Raw genomic sequence first — 14,886 nt, forward strand, 5'->3', positions numbered from 1 at the left:
GATACAGGGTTCACACAACCCTCTATCTACTCCCACTCTGCTATAGCTTCCCACCTGTTTACAGGAACTAAAGCACCATACTAAAACCATAAAATAAATCAAATGAACCTAACTAAAAGCTAGGGTCTAGCCAGTGCCTTACTCCAAGCTTAGGGTGGAAGGGGAGGGGTTATATAGGGAGCGGGAGACAGTTTTAAAATTAGCTAGTGTCCGACTCCACACCTCAACCACTACGCATAACGCAGAAGAAATCGCATCCCCCAGATAGATGAAAAAGGAAATGGGTGGAATATTGAAGATTTCTGTTATAGCCGGACTAGGGGTACTGTACGTTTCTTACCCCGACTCCCTTGACAGCTCAGACCGGCCTTCATCAGTGTTTTTCTCTCTGTCACCTTCACTTTGGCTATTTGGGACAACTTGAACAAATTACTCAACTTGGCGCATTATCCACTTTGCGCTGACCCCTATATGGAAGAGTCCACACTTTCCTCTAGGGTTCCCCTCTCATACTAATTCCCCAGGCGCATATACAGTACTACAGTTCTATTATAGAGTAACCAGGCACATATACTACTATTCTCTTCAGGAGTAACCCAGGTACATATACTACTGTTCTCTCCTGGTGTAACCCAGGCACATATACTATTATTCTCTCCTGGTGTAAACCCAGGCACATATACTGCTGTTCTCTCCAGGAGTAACCCAGGCACATATACTACTGTTCTCTCCAGGAGTAACCCAGGCACATATACTACTATTCTCTTCAGGAGTAACCCAGGCACATATACTACTGTTCTCTCCAGGAGTAACCCAGGCACATATACTATTATTCTCTCCTGGTGTAAACCCAGACCCATACACTACTGTTCTCTCCTGGTGTAACCTAGGCCCATATACTACTGTTCTCTCCTGGTCTAACCCAGGGACATATACTACTCATATACTACAGTTCTCTCCTGGTGTAACCCAGGAACATATACTACTGTTCTCTCCTGGTGTAACCCAGGCAATTATACTACTCATATAATACAGTTCTCTCCTGGTGTAACCCAGGCACATATACAAATGTTCTCTCCAGGAGTAACCCAGGCAAATATACTACTGTTCTCTCCTGGTGTAACCCAGGCACATATACTACTGTTCTCTCCTGGTATAACCCAGGCACATATACTACTGTTCTCTCCTGGTGTAACCCAGGCACATATACTATTATTCTCTCCTGGTGTAACCCAGGCACATATACTATTATTCTCTCCTGGTGTATACCCAGGCACATATACTACTGTTCTCTCCTGGTGTAACCCAGGCACATATACTACTATTCTCTCCTGGAGTAACCCAGGCACATATACTATTATTCTCTCCTGGTGTAACCCAGGCGCATATACTGCTGTTCTCTCCTGGTGTAACCCAGGCGCATATACTGCTGTTCTCTCCTGGTGTAACCCAGGCACATATACTACTGTTCTCTCCAGGAGTAACCCAGGCACATATTCTACCGGTTTCTCCTGGTGTAGCCCAGACCCATATACTACTCATATACTACAGTTCTCTCCTGGTGTAACCCAGACCATACACTATTATTATCTCCTGGTGTAACCCAGGCACATATACTACTCATATACTACAGTTCTCTCCTGGTGTAACCCAGGACCATATACCACTGTTCTCTGCTGGTGTAACCCAGGCACATATACTACTCATATACTACAGTTCTCTCCTGGTGTAACCCAGGAACATAAACTACTGTACTCTCCTGGTGTATCCCAGGCACATATACAAATGTTCTCTTCTGTGTGACCCAGGCACATATACTACTGTTCTCTCCAGGAGTAACCCAGGCACAAATACTACTGTTCTCTCCTGGTGTAACCCAGGCACATATACTACTGCTCTCTCCTGGTGTAACCCAGGCACATATACTACTGTTCTCTCCTGGTGTAACCCAGGCACATATACAAATGTTCTCTTCTGGTTTAACCCAGGCACATATACTACTGCTTTCTCCTTGTATAACCCAGACCCATACACTACTGCTCTCTGGGTGTAACCCAGGCCCATATACTACTGTTCTCTCCTGGTGTAACCCAGGCACATATACTACTCATATACTACAGTTCTCTCCTGGTGTAACCCAGAAACATATACTACTGTTCTCTCCTGGGGTAACCCACGCACATATACTACTCATATACTACAGTTCTCTCCTGGTATAACCCAGGAACATATACTACTGTTCTCTCCTGGTGTAACCCAGGCACATATACAAATGTTCTCTTCTGGTGTAACCCAGGCACATATACTACTGTTCTCTCCAGGAGTAACCCAGGCACATATACTACTGTTCTCTCCTGGTGTAACCCAGGCACATATACTACTGTTCTCTCCTGGTGTAACCCAGGCACATATACTACTGTTCTCTCCTGGTATAACCCAGGCACATATACTACTGTTCTCTCCTGGTGTAACCCAGGCACATATACAAATGTTCTCTTCTGGTGTAACCCAGGTACATACACTACTGCTTTCTCCTGGTGTAACCCAGACCCATACACTACTGTTCTCTCCTGGTGTAACCCAGGCACATATACTACTCATATACTACAGTTCTCTCCTGGTGTAACCCAGGCACATATACAAATGTTCTCTTCTGGTGTAACCCAGGCACATATACAAATGTTCTCTTCTGGTGTAACCCAGGCACATATACTACTGTTCTCTCCTGGTGTAACCCAGGCACATATACCTGCTGTTCTCTCCTGGTGTAACCCAGACGCATATACTGCTGTTCTCTCCTGGTGTAACCCAGGCACATATACTACTCATATACTACAGTTCTCTCCTGGTGTAACCCAGGCACATATACAAATGTTCTCTTCTGGTGTAACCCAGGTACATACACTACTGTTGTCTCCTGGTGTAACCCAGGCACATATATTGCTGTTGTCTCCAGGAGTAACCCAGGCACATATACTACTGTTCTCTCCTGGTGTAACCCAGGCACATATACTACTGTTCTCTCCAGGAATAACCCAGGCACATATACTATTATTATCTCCTGGTGTAAACCCAGGCACATATACTGCTGTTCTCTCCTGGTGTAAACCCAGGCACAGATACTACTGTTCTCGCCTGGTGTAACCCAGGCGCATATACTGCTGTTCTCTCCTGTTGTAACCCAGGCACATATACTATTATAATCTCCTGGTGTAAACCCAGGCACATATACTGCTGTTCTCTCCTGTTGTAACCCAGGTGCATATACTGCTGTTCTCTCCTGGTGTAACCAAGCACATATACTACTGTTCTCTCCAGGAGTAACCCAGGCACATATACTACTGCTTTCTCCTGGTGTAACCCAGACCCATACACTACAGTTCTCTCCTGGTGTAACCCAGGAACATATACTACTGTTCTCTCCTGGTTTAACCCCGGCACATATGCTACTGTTCTCTCCTGGTGTAACCCAGGCACATATACAAATGTTCTCTTCTGGTGTAACCCAGGCACATATACAAATGTTCTCTTCTGGTGTAACCCAGGCACATATATTACTGTTCTCTCCAGGAGTAACCCAGGCACATATACTTCTGCTTTCTCCTGGTGTACCCCAGACCCATACGCTACTGTTCTCTCCATGTGTAACCCAGGCACATATATTACTGTTCTCTCCTGGTGTAACCCAGGCCCATATACTACTGTTCTCTCCTGGTGTAACCCAGGCACATATACTACTCATTTACTACAGTTCTCTCCTGGTGTAACCCAGGCCCATATACTACTGTTCTCTCCTGGTGTAACCCCGGCACATATGCTACTGTTCTCTCCTGGTGTAACCCAGGCACATATACTACTGTTCTCTCCTGGTGTAACCCAGACGCATATACTTCTATTCTCTCCTGGTGTTACCCAGGCGCATATACTACTGTTCTCTCCAGGAGTAACCAGGAACATACACTACTGTTCTCTCCAGGAGTAGGCCAGGCGCATACACTACTGTTCTCTTCAGGAGTAGGCTAGGCATATAATCTATTGTTCCCTCCTGGTGTAACCCAGGCACATATACTACTGTTCTCTCCTGGTGTAACCCAGGCACATATACTACTGTTCTCTCCAGGAGTAACCCAGGCACATATACTATTATTTTCTCCTGGAGTAACCCAGGCACATATACTACTATTCTCTCCTGGAGTAACCCAGGCACATATACTACTATTCTCTCCTGGTGTAACCCAGGCACATATACTACTGTTCTAACCTGGTGTAATCCAGGAACATATACTACTACTCTCTCCTGGGGCACATATACTACTACCCTACCCAGGCACATATACTACTGTTCTCTCCTGGTGTAACCCAGGCCCATATACTACTGCTCTCTCCTGGTGTAACCCAGGCACATATACTACTGTTCCCTCCTGGTGTAACCCAGGCACATATAGTACTGTTCTCTCCTGGTGTAACCCGGGCACATATACTACTGTTCTCTCCTTGTGTAACCCAGGCACATATACTACTGTTCCCTCCTGGTGTAACCCAGGCACATATACTACTGTTCTCTCCTGGTGTAACCCAGACACATATACTACTGTTCTCTTCTGGTGTAACCCAGGCACATATACTACTGTTCCCTCCTGGTGTAACCCAGGCACATATACTACTGTTCTCTCCTGGTGTAACCCAGGCACATATACTACTGTTTCCTCCAGGAGTAACCCAGGCACATATACTACTGTTTCCTCCAGGAGTAATCCAGTCGCATACACTACTGTTCTCTCCAGGAGTAGGCCAGGCGCATACACTACTGTTCTCTCTAGGAGTAGGCCAGGCACATATTCTATTGATCTCTCCTGGTTTAAAAAAAAACTAAAATAAAAAAACCACAGTAAACACACACCGTAGATATTAAGATTGCATTACACACTAAACACACTCACACATACTCCCCTTCTCCCCAATGATCGGTCCCCTTCTACAGAGGTTATCCAAGGGCATCCCTAATAAAATAATTAACTACTCACCTATCTTCTGGCACAGGTCAGTCATCTTCTCCAGTAGAGTTCTGACCTTGGTAAAACAACAAACTTACCGAGTCCGGACCCCTGAGACACTGAAGAGATGAATGTGTTTCCACATACAGTACATCTCTTCCCCAGTAAATGATGGAGACTCGGTGGTTTCCTTCATTTGCCGGACCACCAGCCAATTAGAGGCCGCTCTAGAGTAAGCGGCCTCTGACAGCCATGAAGCTGACAGCCAAACAACAGCCAGACGGGTCACAGCCAATCAGCGGCTGCTTACTCTACACGCTACACGTTTTGTCCCCCATATTTTTAGAACCAGGATTGACTCAGGAGCCCAGGGCTGGTTATGCTTTTGGGGGGGAAACCCACACCATTTGTTTTCTATTTTTTTACACTTTTTTTACATAAAATACACACATGCAGCCTGCACGTATCTCACATACATCAGGTGGATGCGTGTACATCTCACGTGGTGCGTAATTCACTGAGGTATTGCCCTCCCACCGCTGTTACTCCGGGCCAGAGTACTGGGGATCAAGATCTGCAAAGTGGTGGGGTTAATTCACAGTGAGGAGGTTGAGCTTGAAAAGCCAGTATTTGGGCTTACTGATCCTCATATTGTATACCTGGATAAATGTACATGTTATTTCACAAAGTGGATCCCTGCATTTTAAACGGATATCTAAAGGCATAGTGGACTTTATATCTGTTCTTCTTGAGGCTATTTTGCCCTATTCTTTACTAGTTTTTTATATATTTAAATTATTTTTGGCCATATTAAGTGGTTTTATTACATGTAAGGTGTAAAATATATTCTAACAATGATGTTATATTAAATTAATTTGTAACTTTCTATTATAGCGCTCCCTTGTGTGTGTATTTTTTCTGCTGTGTATTTAGTGTTTCCAGAACCTTTTTGGGAGCTGCAATATGGGTAACAATTAAATATATATGTATATATATATATATATATATATATATATATATACATATACATACACACACATTTTTGCACCTGATCTAGATATTTAGTTATATCAGTGTTCTAATTTCTCCTGGTGTAACCCAGGCAAAAAAAATCCCATAAATGGGAAGGTATAAGATATGGGGGAGACATGAGATAATGGGGAGAGACATGAGATCAATTAAGAGTTCTGGAGTGAGATAAGTGATCTGTCATGAGGTAAAGGGCACACACATGAGATAAGGGGGACATGAATGAAATAAGGCAGGCTGCCATCATATAATCATGAGGTGAAGGGCGCACACATGAGATAAGGGGGACATGAATGAAATAAGGCAGGCTGCCATCATATAATTATGAGGTAAAGGGCGCACACATGAGATAAGGGGGGCATGAATGAAATAAGGCAGGCTGCCATCATATAATCATGAGGTAAAGGGCGCACACATGAGATAAGGGGGACATGAATGAAATAAGGCAGGCTGCCATCATATAATCATGAGGTAAAGGGCGCACACATGAGATAAGGGGGACATGAATGAAATAAGGCAGGCTGCCATCATATAATCATGAGGTAAAGGGCACGCACATGAGATAAGGGGGACATGAATGAAATAAGGCAGGCTGCCATCATATAATCATGAGGTAAAGGGCGCACACATGAGATAAGGGGGACATGAATGAAATAAGGCAGGCTGCCATCATATAATTATGAGGTAAAAGGCGCACACATGAGATAAGGGGGACATGAATGAAATAAGGCAGGCTGCTATCATATAATCATGAGGTAAAGGGCACGCACATGAGATAAGGGGGACATGAATGAAATAAGGCAGGCTGCCATCATATAATCATGAGGTAAAGGGCACGCATATGAGATAAGGGGGACATGAATGAAATAAGGCAGGCTGCCATCATATAATCATGAGGTAAAGGGCACGCACATGAGATAAGGGAGACATGAATGAAATAAGGCAGGCTGCCATCATATAATCATGAGGTAAAGGGCGTGCACATGAGATCAGGGGGACATGAATGAAATAAGGCAGGCTGCCATCATATAATTTCGGCAGACACTTAGTAATGTTGCTCTGTTATTAACTCCATCCCATCACTTATGTGCTTAGAAGACAATGAATTGTACAAGAGCTGTAGATATCAGTTTTTAATCATGCTATAAAATTTCGAAGAGACATTAATTGCAATAAATCGTTCTGCGCGCTGTACTTAGCACGCCATTGCCAAATAATGACCAAGGGACTTTGCCAAACCATCAAATTTTATTGCCTCATAAGTACAGCCTCACACTGAGCAGGGGATGTTATCATAATGTCTAGATAATTTGTTACAATATCCAATATGTCAACCCTCAGCCTGAGCTCTTTTCCTTTACATGTTCTATTAGTTCTTAATCGAAGGAGAAAATAGCTTATATTTGTCACTTTGCCATCTCACTGGCCTGACCCTGCTTTACAAGTAACCCTCCTCTTCACTTTTATGGGTCCACAGTTAATTTATTAAAGAGCAATTGTATCTTTAGTGGAGTCATCATCAATAAAACATGTCCACATATGCTCCCTCACCCCACCTGGCTTTGTCCACATCTCAAGATGGAGGACTAAGGGGGGAGATTTATCAAACCTTGAGAAGAGAACTTTATTATAGGGAGTGTGACTATCAGGCACAGCGGCCTGCTGGGGATTTCCCTAGTGCCCCCTGTAGGCCAGTCCGAAACTGCATGTATAAATACGGTAATCAGTGGCGGCTCCAGGGGTGGGGCTGCAGCAGAGTCCAAAAATTCAAATAGGGGAGTCACACCAACGGCCAGTGAGTCCCAGCTGGTGATGTTTGGCAACTTTTTGGGTGGCAGTTGGTGTGGCTCCCCTACTTGAATTTTGGCCCGTGCTGCAGCCCCGCCTCTGGGGCCGTCACTGAAAATATATCTTCGGTGAAATTATTTACCAACTGCATTCACAGATAAGCACTCATTTACTGTATGTACGTCTGGTACATGGCTCAATAATATCAAACTATGAGGCACATGAGTTTGCTATAAAAGATAGACAATGCCTAGATAGGCAACAGATGTTAGACAATAGGTCGACAGGGACAAAAGGTCGACACAAAAATGGTTGACACTTTTTTTTTGTTTGTTTTCTAACCCTAACCCTCCCTCCTGGTGACTAACCCTAACCGTCATGGTAAGTGCCTAACCCTAACCTTCCCTTCTAGTTCCTAATCCTAACCCTACGGTAAGTGCTTAACCCCAACCTTAAAAAAAAAAAAAAAAGTGTCGACCATTTTTGTATCCTTGGGGGGACATTTGTATGTGCTGCATTGGCAGGGTACCCTGGTGTGCTGAATATTGCTGGTTTAATGCCTTTTGAGATAGTATACTGTGGAAAGTGTACAGGTGTGCCTACATACAGTACATCTATCCTCCGTGCGCTACACGTCACGCCACACATAACGCGAGAGCTCAGTGTGTCTTGTGTCTTTTTACCTTCAAATGCATCTTATTCGCACAACAATGCATATAGATAGCAAAAGCAGCTTCTGCTGATTAAAATCATATGCTTGTGGCCGCTAGAGATGAGCGGTTCAGATTCTGTGGAATCCAAACCGCTCCGAACATAGGGGATCCGAGTCCACCCGAACCCTGTTCGGATGTTCCCGCCTGACTCGGATCCCCGTTCGGGGCCGAATGGCGGCTGCCTGATGTCGGATTCTCGCTAGAGAATCCGACATCAGGGCTCCTCGAGTGTAGGGCAGACCGCTGTGATAGCGGTCTGCCCTACACAGAACAAACACACAGCCGCCAGCGGCAGCTGTGTGTTTGTTACAGCAGCCAATGAGAGTCACACAGACTCATTGGCTGCTGCACGGAGGGACCCGGCTGGAGCTCACTCAGGAGCTCCGTCTTCCGGCTCCCTCCTAGTCGCGTGGCAGCAGAGCGGACTTTTTTTTTTTCTTATGTGTGTGTATGGGCGCCTGCTAATGGGGTGCCTACTACTGGGGGGGCATACTACTGGGGGCCTGCTAGTGGGGGGCATACTACTGGGGGGCCTGCTAGTGGGGGGCATACTACTGGGGGGCCTGATAATTGGGGGCATAGTACTGGGGGGCATACTACTGGGGGGCCTGCTAATGGGGGGCATAGTACTGGGGGCCTGCTTATGGGGGCATACTACTGGGGGGCATACTACTGGGGGCATACTACTGGAGGGGCATTCTACTGGGGGCCTGCTAATGGGGGCATACTACTGGGGGGGCCTGCTAATGGGAGGCAATCTACTGGGGGGACTGCTTATGGGGGCATACTACTGGGGGGGCATACTACTGGGGGCCAGCTAATGGGGGGCATACTACTGGGGGGGCATACTACTACTGGGGGCACTGCATAGGGGGCCCTACTACTAAGGGGACTGCACAGGGGGCAACACTACTGGGGGCATTGTGTAAGGGACACCACTGATGGGGGCATTGTGTAAGGGACACTACTGCTGTGGGCATTGTATAGTTGGCACTACTACTGTGGGCATTGTATAAGGGGCATCACTACTGTGGGCTTTGTGTAAAAGAGGCACTACTGTGGGCATTGTGTAAAAGGGGCACTACTGTGTGTCGTAACATAAATAAGAGACACTACTTTATGGTGTAATGTGAATCAGGGGCACTATGTGCGGTGTAATGTGAATAAGATTGTGCACTGTGACTCCTTGGGCCGTAGCCCACTTTCTAAACAAGTACTGTGCCTCTGCTGGCCGAACCCCACTGGGTGGGTGCACTACTTTTCATTTCTGCCACTGCTGTGTGGCAATGTGTCATAGATGTGCTTTATACTGTGGTGTCTGTGTCGTTGTGCCGCTGCTTTGTCGCTTGGTAACCAGTCAGCTCACTGCAACCTTTGGCCAATAATGTTGAAAACAATATTATAAGCTGTGAGGTGTTCTAAATTGCCTGGAAATTAATGTTATTGAGGTTAATAATACTCTAGGAAGAAAAAAAAGACCAATTTATGTGATTTTAGCTTTTTTTGTAAATTTTTGTAAAAAAATCCAAATCCAAATCCAGTCACCGCAGTTTGGCAAATCCAAATCCGGATGATGAATTAGAACCAAATCCAAATCCGGCAAAAATGGTCCGGCACACATCCCTAGTGGCCGCGAAGCCAGCGCTGATATTACCGGCGCCGGAATCCGACGCCGGCATCCCAACCACCGGGATGCCGAAGTTAAGTAACGGGGTGGTGGGGAGGGTTAGGGATTAGGGTTAGGCTCGTGGGGGAGAGTTAGGATTAGACACTAAGGGGGGGTTAGGTTTAGGGTGCGTTGAGGGGGAGGTTAGGTTCAAGCTAGAGATGTGCGCCGACCCTCATGTTTTGGTTTTGGATCTGGATCTCCCTGGTTTTGGATCTGGATTGGTTTTGCCAAAACCTCACCTCCGTGTTTTGTTTTCGTGTTTTGGGTTTGGATCTGGATTTTTTCTTTAAAAAAATAAAAAAAACTGCTAAAATCACATAAGTTGGGCCTGTTTTTGTTCCTACAGTATAATTAACCTCAATAACATTTATTTATGGTAATTTCCAATCAATTTTGACCACCTCACAATATTATGTGCTTCATCTAGTTAAGGCCAAAAGGTTGCATCCAGCTAGCTGGCTGACTAAGCTAAGTGACACAGTGTGCGGCACAAACGTGGCAGTTCAGCTTCTAATTTCCAACACGGATACAGTGTGTTATACAGTGTGGGTCGGATACACCAATAGTGCACTTACCCTGACAGCAGTGTCGGCAGTGCGGGGGTTGCTGGTGGTGTCCTCAATATATGGAATGGCAGTGCTGCGGTGCTGGCAGTGTCCTCAGTGAAGGGTACCGGTGATGTCGGCAGTGCAGGGATGCCAGCAGTGTCTTTAGTGCGGGTTTGCTGACTGTGTCAGCAGTGCAGGGGTGTTCTCAATGCAGGGTAACGGCGGTGTCGGCAGAGCGGGGGTGCCAGCATGTGTGCTGACAGTGTCGGCAGTGCAGGGAAGTTGGTGGTGTCCTCAGTGTGGGAGTGTCAGCAGTGTTGGCAGTGTGGGGGTCGCTGACGGTGTCCTCAGTACGTGGGGCAGCAGTGCAGGGGTGCCGGCAGTGGTGGTGACGGCAGCAGGGGATGCTGCCAGTGGGGGTGTCAGCGGTGTCGGCAGCGGGGGGTGCCGGTGGTTTCAGGCAGCGGGGGATGGCGGGGCGCCATCTTCTTTTTCTTCTTTGTGCATTTTCAATGGGCTTAAAGCTGACTGGCTGAGAGCCGTGACAGACAGCTCTCTCAGCCAATCAGCGTTAAGCCCGCTCAATACAAAACCTTACGACCCGACACCATGGTCGCGACGTTTTGCCTCGGGCGAGGGCACCGGGGCAGGCAGGGAGATCCGAGCTTGGCTCGGATCACCCCGGATCCCCGAAATTCGGGTGGGTTCGGATTTCTGAGATCCGAACCCGCTCATCACTAGTTCAAGGAATAGAGGGGGAGGTTAGGATTAGGTACCAAAGAGGGAGGGTTAGGGTAGGGAGAGGGGGAGGGTTAGCAGACCGAAAAACAGGGTGTCGGTATGCTAGCCTTGCCGGGATCCTGACTTCCGGCATCCCATAACCAACCCCACAAGGACAGGCGATATATAATGGGCTGTCACATTGGTTGCGGCCATTTATTTTCTAATTATACTATTATGTATTGCACAGTGCTGCACAAAAGTTTTTCCTTTATCTCTAGAAGTATAATTGCCGCACAAATATAAACACAGACATGCAAATATCTTTTGGATTACACATTCAGAGCCACTGGATTAATAACTAGTATGTAACCACCCAAAGCCAATTGGTTTTGCCACATACAATATACATAAAAATACTATAGCTATTGTGTACTAGTCATAGACAATTATTCCAGAAAAATTCAGCTTTTTAAATGTTTTACCATCTTAGCTGCTCCTATTTTCTCTGTTATATCCTCACATGTGCCAGTGGCATACTATGCAGATGAGCAAACAAGAGGGAGTCCAATTAGCAGATCTACATTAGTCAGCAACTTTTAGCCTCAGAGGCTAACACTAATACATGGAGCACCATCCAAACACGAGGAGCACGTACAAACTCCACACACATAGGGCCTAGGTCAGAAATTGTACTCATGGCTTTGGGGCTTGCGAAGCAGCAATGCCAAATATGCTGCTTAGCTTCGTACCCGACAGCAGGGTTCATTTACCGACATTCAATTATACTAAAATATTAGCGTTAAACGGAAACACCCAATTAGACCTAATTTTCCTGCTCTCTGCTAGGATGATGGTATCTTGGTGAAGAAAATTAACATTTTCCACCTACTTTCGTATAAATTAAGTGTCGGGGCCATTCATCATAAAGATAATGCAGGCCATGTCAGAGATATCTCCCGCTTCCTTTACAGCCCCAATCTGGCCCGCTGTCCCCATACACTAGTATGGAGACCTAAAGTCATCAAGCTCTGAAAAATACCATATTTTCTGAGCTTGACTGCAGGAACATTCGCCATCTTCAGATGGCGTTTGATCCCGCACCCCTTTGGGAAGGAGTGCCGTGTTGCAAGGAGGGAATCCTTTGGATCCCTCCACCACTGCCCGGCTCCTTCCACCGGACGCCTGGACTTTTTGCGCCTGCGTGAACCCTAGTATGCGCAGGCGCACTAGCAGTGCTGAGTCAAACTCGGCAGTGCTAATTTTCACTGCTATGGAAGAGATGTTAATGTTAATTATCACGGGCTGCCCAGCCCACGATTTTTAACATAATGAATAGGCCATTTAGATGTCTGATTTCTTCTAAGTAAGTTCTGGTTCAACTGTAAATCTAACTGTAAAAAAAAAATTTCCCCGTATGTATGTGCTACATGCAAACACAGTATTTTCTTTGAGCAAAATGACATTTGCACCACCTGCATTGCCACATGGTGTCCCTGCAATTTTGCTCGCTACCCCTTAGCAAAATTAGCTCCTAACTCTAAATAAGTGTAAAGTAACAAGGAAAGATACTTTAGTACTCATTCTATAAACAGTTACACTATTTTAAAACCATTATATGACAAAAGTACTCCCCAACCGTCCTGCTTTGGGCAAGACAGTCCTGCTCTTTAGGCACTGTCCAACCTTTCCAACTTGCGGGCCAAGCGGGTGAATACTGTAGATGGCATGCACATGAGCGGGGAATCTACTGTACATAGTGTGGGCAGAAGCCTGGGGGCAGCACTGTTGATCATGCAATAAAATAACAGATCGATGACAAGCAGCCACACTTAGGACCTCATTCAGAGTCGGTCATGAATGCCGATGCGCTCGTAACCGACTCGATGGTTTGGCCTGCGCACGCACAGCGGCTGCACTGCGCGTGTGCGCAAGCCCTGGAGCGACAGAGTTTCTCTGTCGCTCCGGAGCTCGTTACCAAAAGGGTGGCTGTCGATGTTGATTGACAGCTGCCCCCGTTTGGTAGGCTGGCCGGGGGGTGTTTTCCAAAACGGAGGCATTCCTTTACGAACGCCTACCGTTTTGTGGGCGGCCGCACTGACATCATCAGTGATGTCAGTGGGGAGCTTCCTGCTCCACCAGAGCAGCAAGCTCCCTGGGGCTTACTAGTGTCCAGACCCTACCTTAGGGTCTGGTCGTAAGCCCCGAAGGTCACGATGGTGATCACCACAGCTTAGCGATCGACAAGGAGGCGGCCGTTCAGGATGCAAGCGGCCGCCCTGATTCTGTGCTTGCATCTAACGACCGCCTCTGAATGAGGTCCTTAGAACTTTGCTCCTACCCACAGTTCTACCAAACCTTGGATTATGACTGTCTGCTGCCCATACTGTAGCTTAGGCAATGAGCGTAAAGGCCCCCATACGCGGTGCAATTCAAAGTTGGGAAGATGTGTTGTACGACTGCCCTTGAAATTCTTCCCTTGAAATTCTTCATAAGATGTGGTTAAATGGTGTACGATTGACCGTTATGATCATAGGATAAGATGCATATATGTGTATCACATTGTACTCAAAAGATCGTATATTTCTCTGCAAAACCATCTGATCTGTGATCCAACTAGAGGACGGCGGGTACACACATCGGGGTCGCAGAACACACAAAATACACCTATTTTCTCACGATTGGTCTGTCCAACCTGTCATAACTGGCCATATCGTGTAAAAATACGTCCCATGTATGGGCACCTTAAGTTTCCTAGAAGCATGGATGAAGCAGACAATTTTTCCAATGGCATCACAACAAGACTATGAAAATGACATATCCAAACCTGAAGGCCTTGTCCGTCCACCGTGACAGAATTCGCTCTTTGCATCTTCACCCTCTCTCCCGATTTGTTCCCCTGCTGAGAACTGTTCTTCTCCCTCTTCAATGTCGACTGCCTCTCCTTCAAGAGAATATACACCAAAGTATTCATTACTAGGCTGAAATTCTACCCGTGTCAAATTTGAAGGGATCATCAACAATTATTTGACTGTAATACATTGGTTTGTGCAAGCCTTACAATTGTCACTGCTTTGTCTATCTAGATTCTTAGTGATTTTATATCTTTAGGTGGTTTATTGAGTTTATAACACAGATCTGTTCATTAGATGCAGCTGCATTGTGAGAGCAGGTTTTGAGGGGCTGCAGCTACAGTAATTTGGGTGGGAGCATCAGATGAGGCATTGACCCTCTTTAATATAGCCCTTCAATACTTAAGGCCCCCATACATCATCGACGGATCGCTGCATTCCTGTGATCCTGGGATCGCAGGATCGGTGATATCCAACATGTTGGATTTCACAGATATGCCGATCATGATCAAAAAATGATCATGATAGGCACATCGGTGAAATTTAACATGTAGATTTTAACCGATCCTGTGA

At 46.1% G+C, this 14,886-nt stretch overlaps 1 protein-coding gene across 1 annotated transcript in view; it reads right to left on the bottom strand.

The window, feature by feature from the left end:
- The window catches only part of DGKB (diacylglycerol kinase beta), a 511,490-nt gene that overhangs the window by 392,188 nt on the left and 104,416 nt on the right, over positions 1-14,886 (bottom strand). The window contains exon 12 of the mRNA XM_088453127.1: positions 14,289-14,405. Coding sequence (XP_088309253.1) covers positions 14,289-14,405 — 117 coding nt within the window. The remainder of the gene's footprint in view (positions 1-14,288; positions 14,406-14,886) is intronic.

The sequence above is a fragment of the Taudactylus pleione genome, unplaced genomic scaffold (assembly GCF_031769625.1).
Source record: "Taudactylus pleione unplaced genomic scaffold, aTauple2 ptg000571l, whole genome shotgun sequence".
Classification (NCBI taxonomy): Eukaryota; Metazoa; Chordata; class Amphibia; order Anura; family Myobatrachidae; genus Taudactylus; species Taudactylus pleione.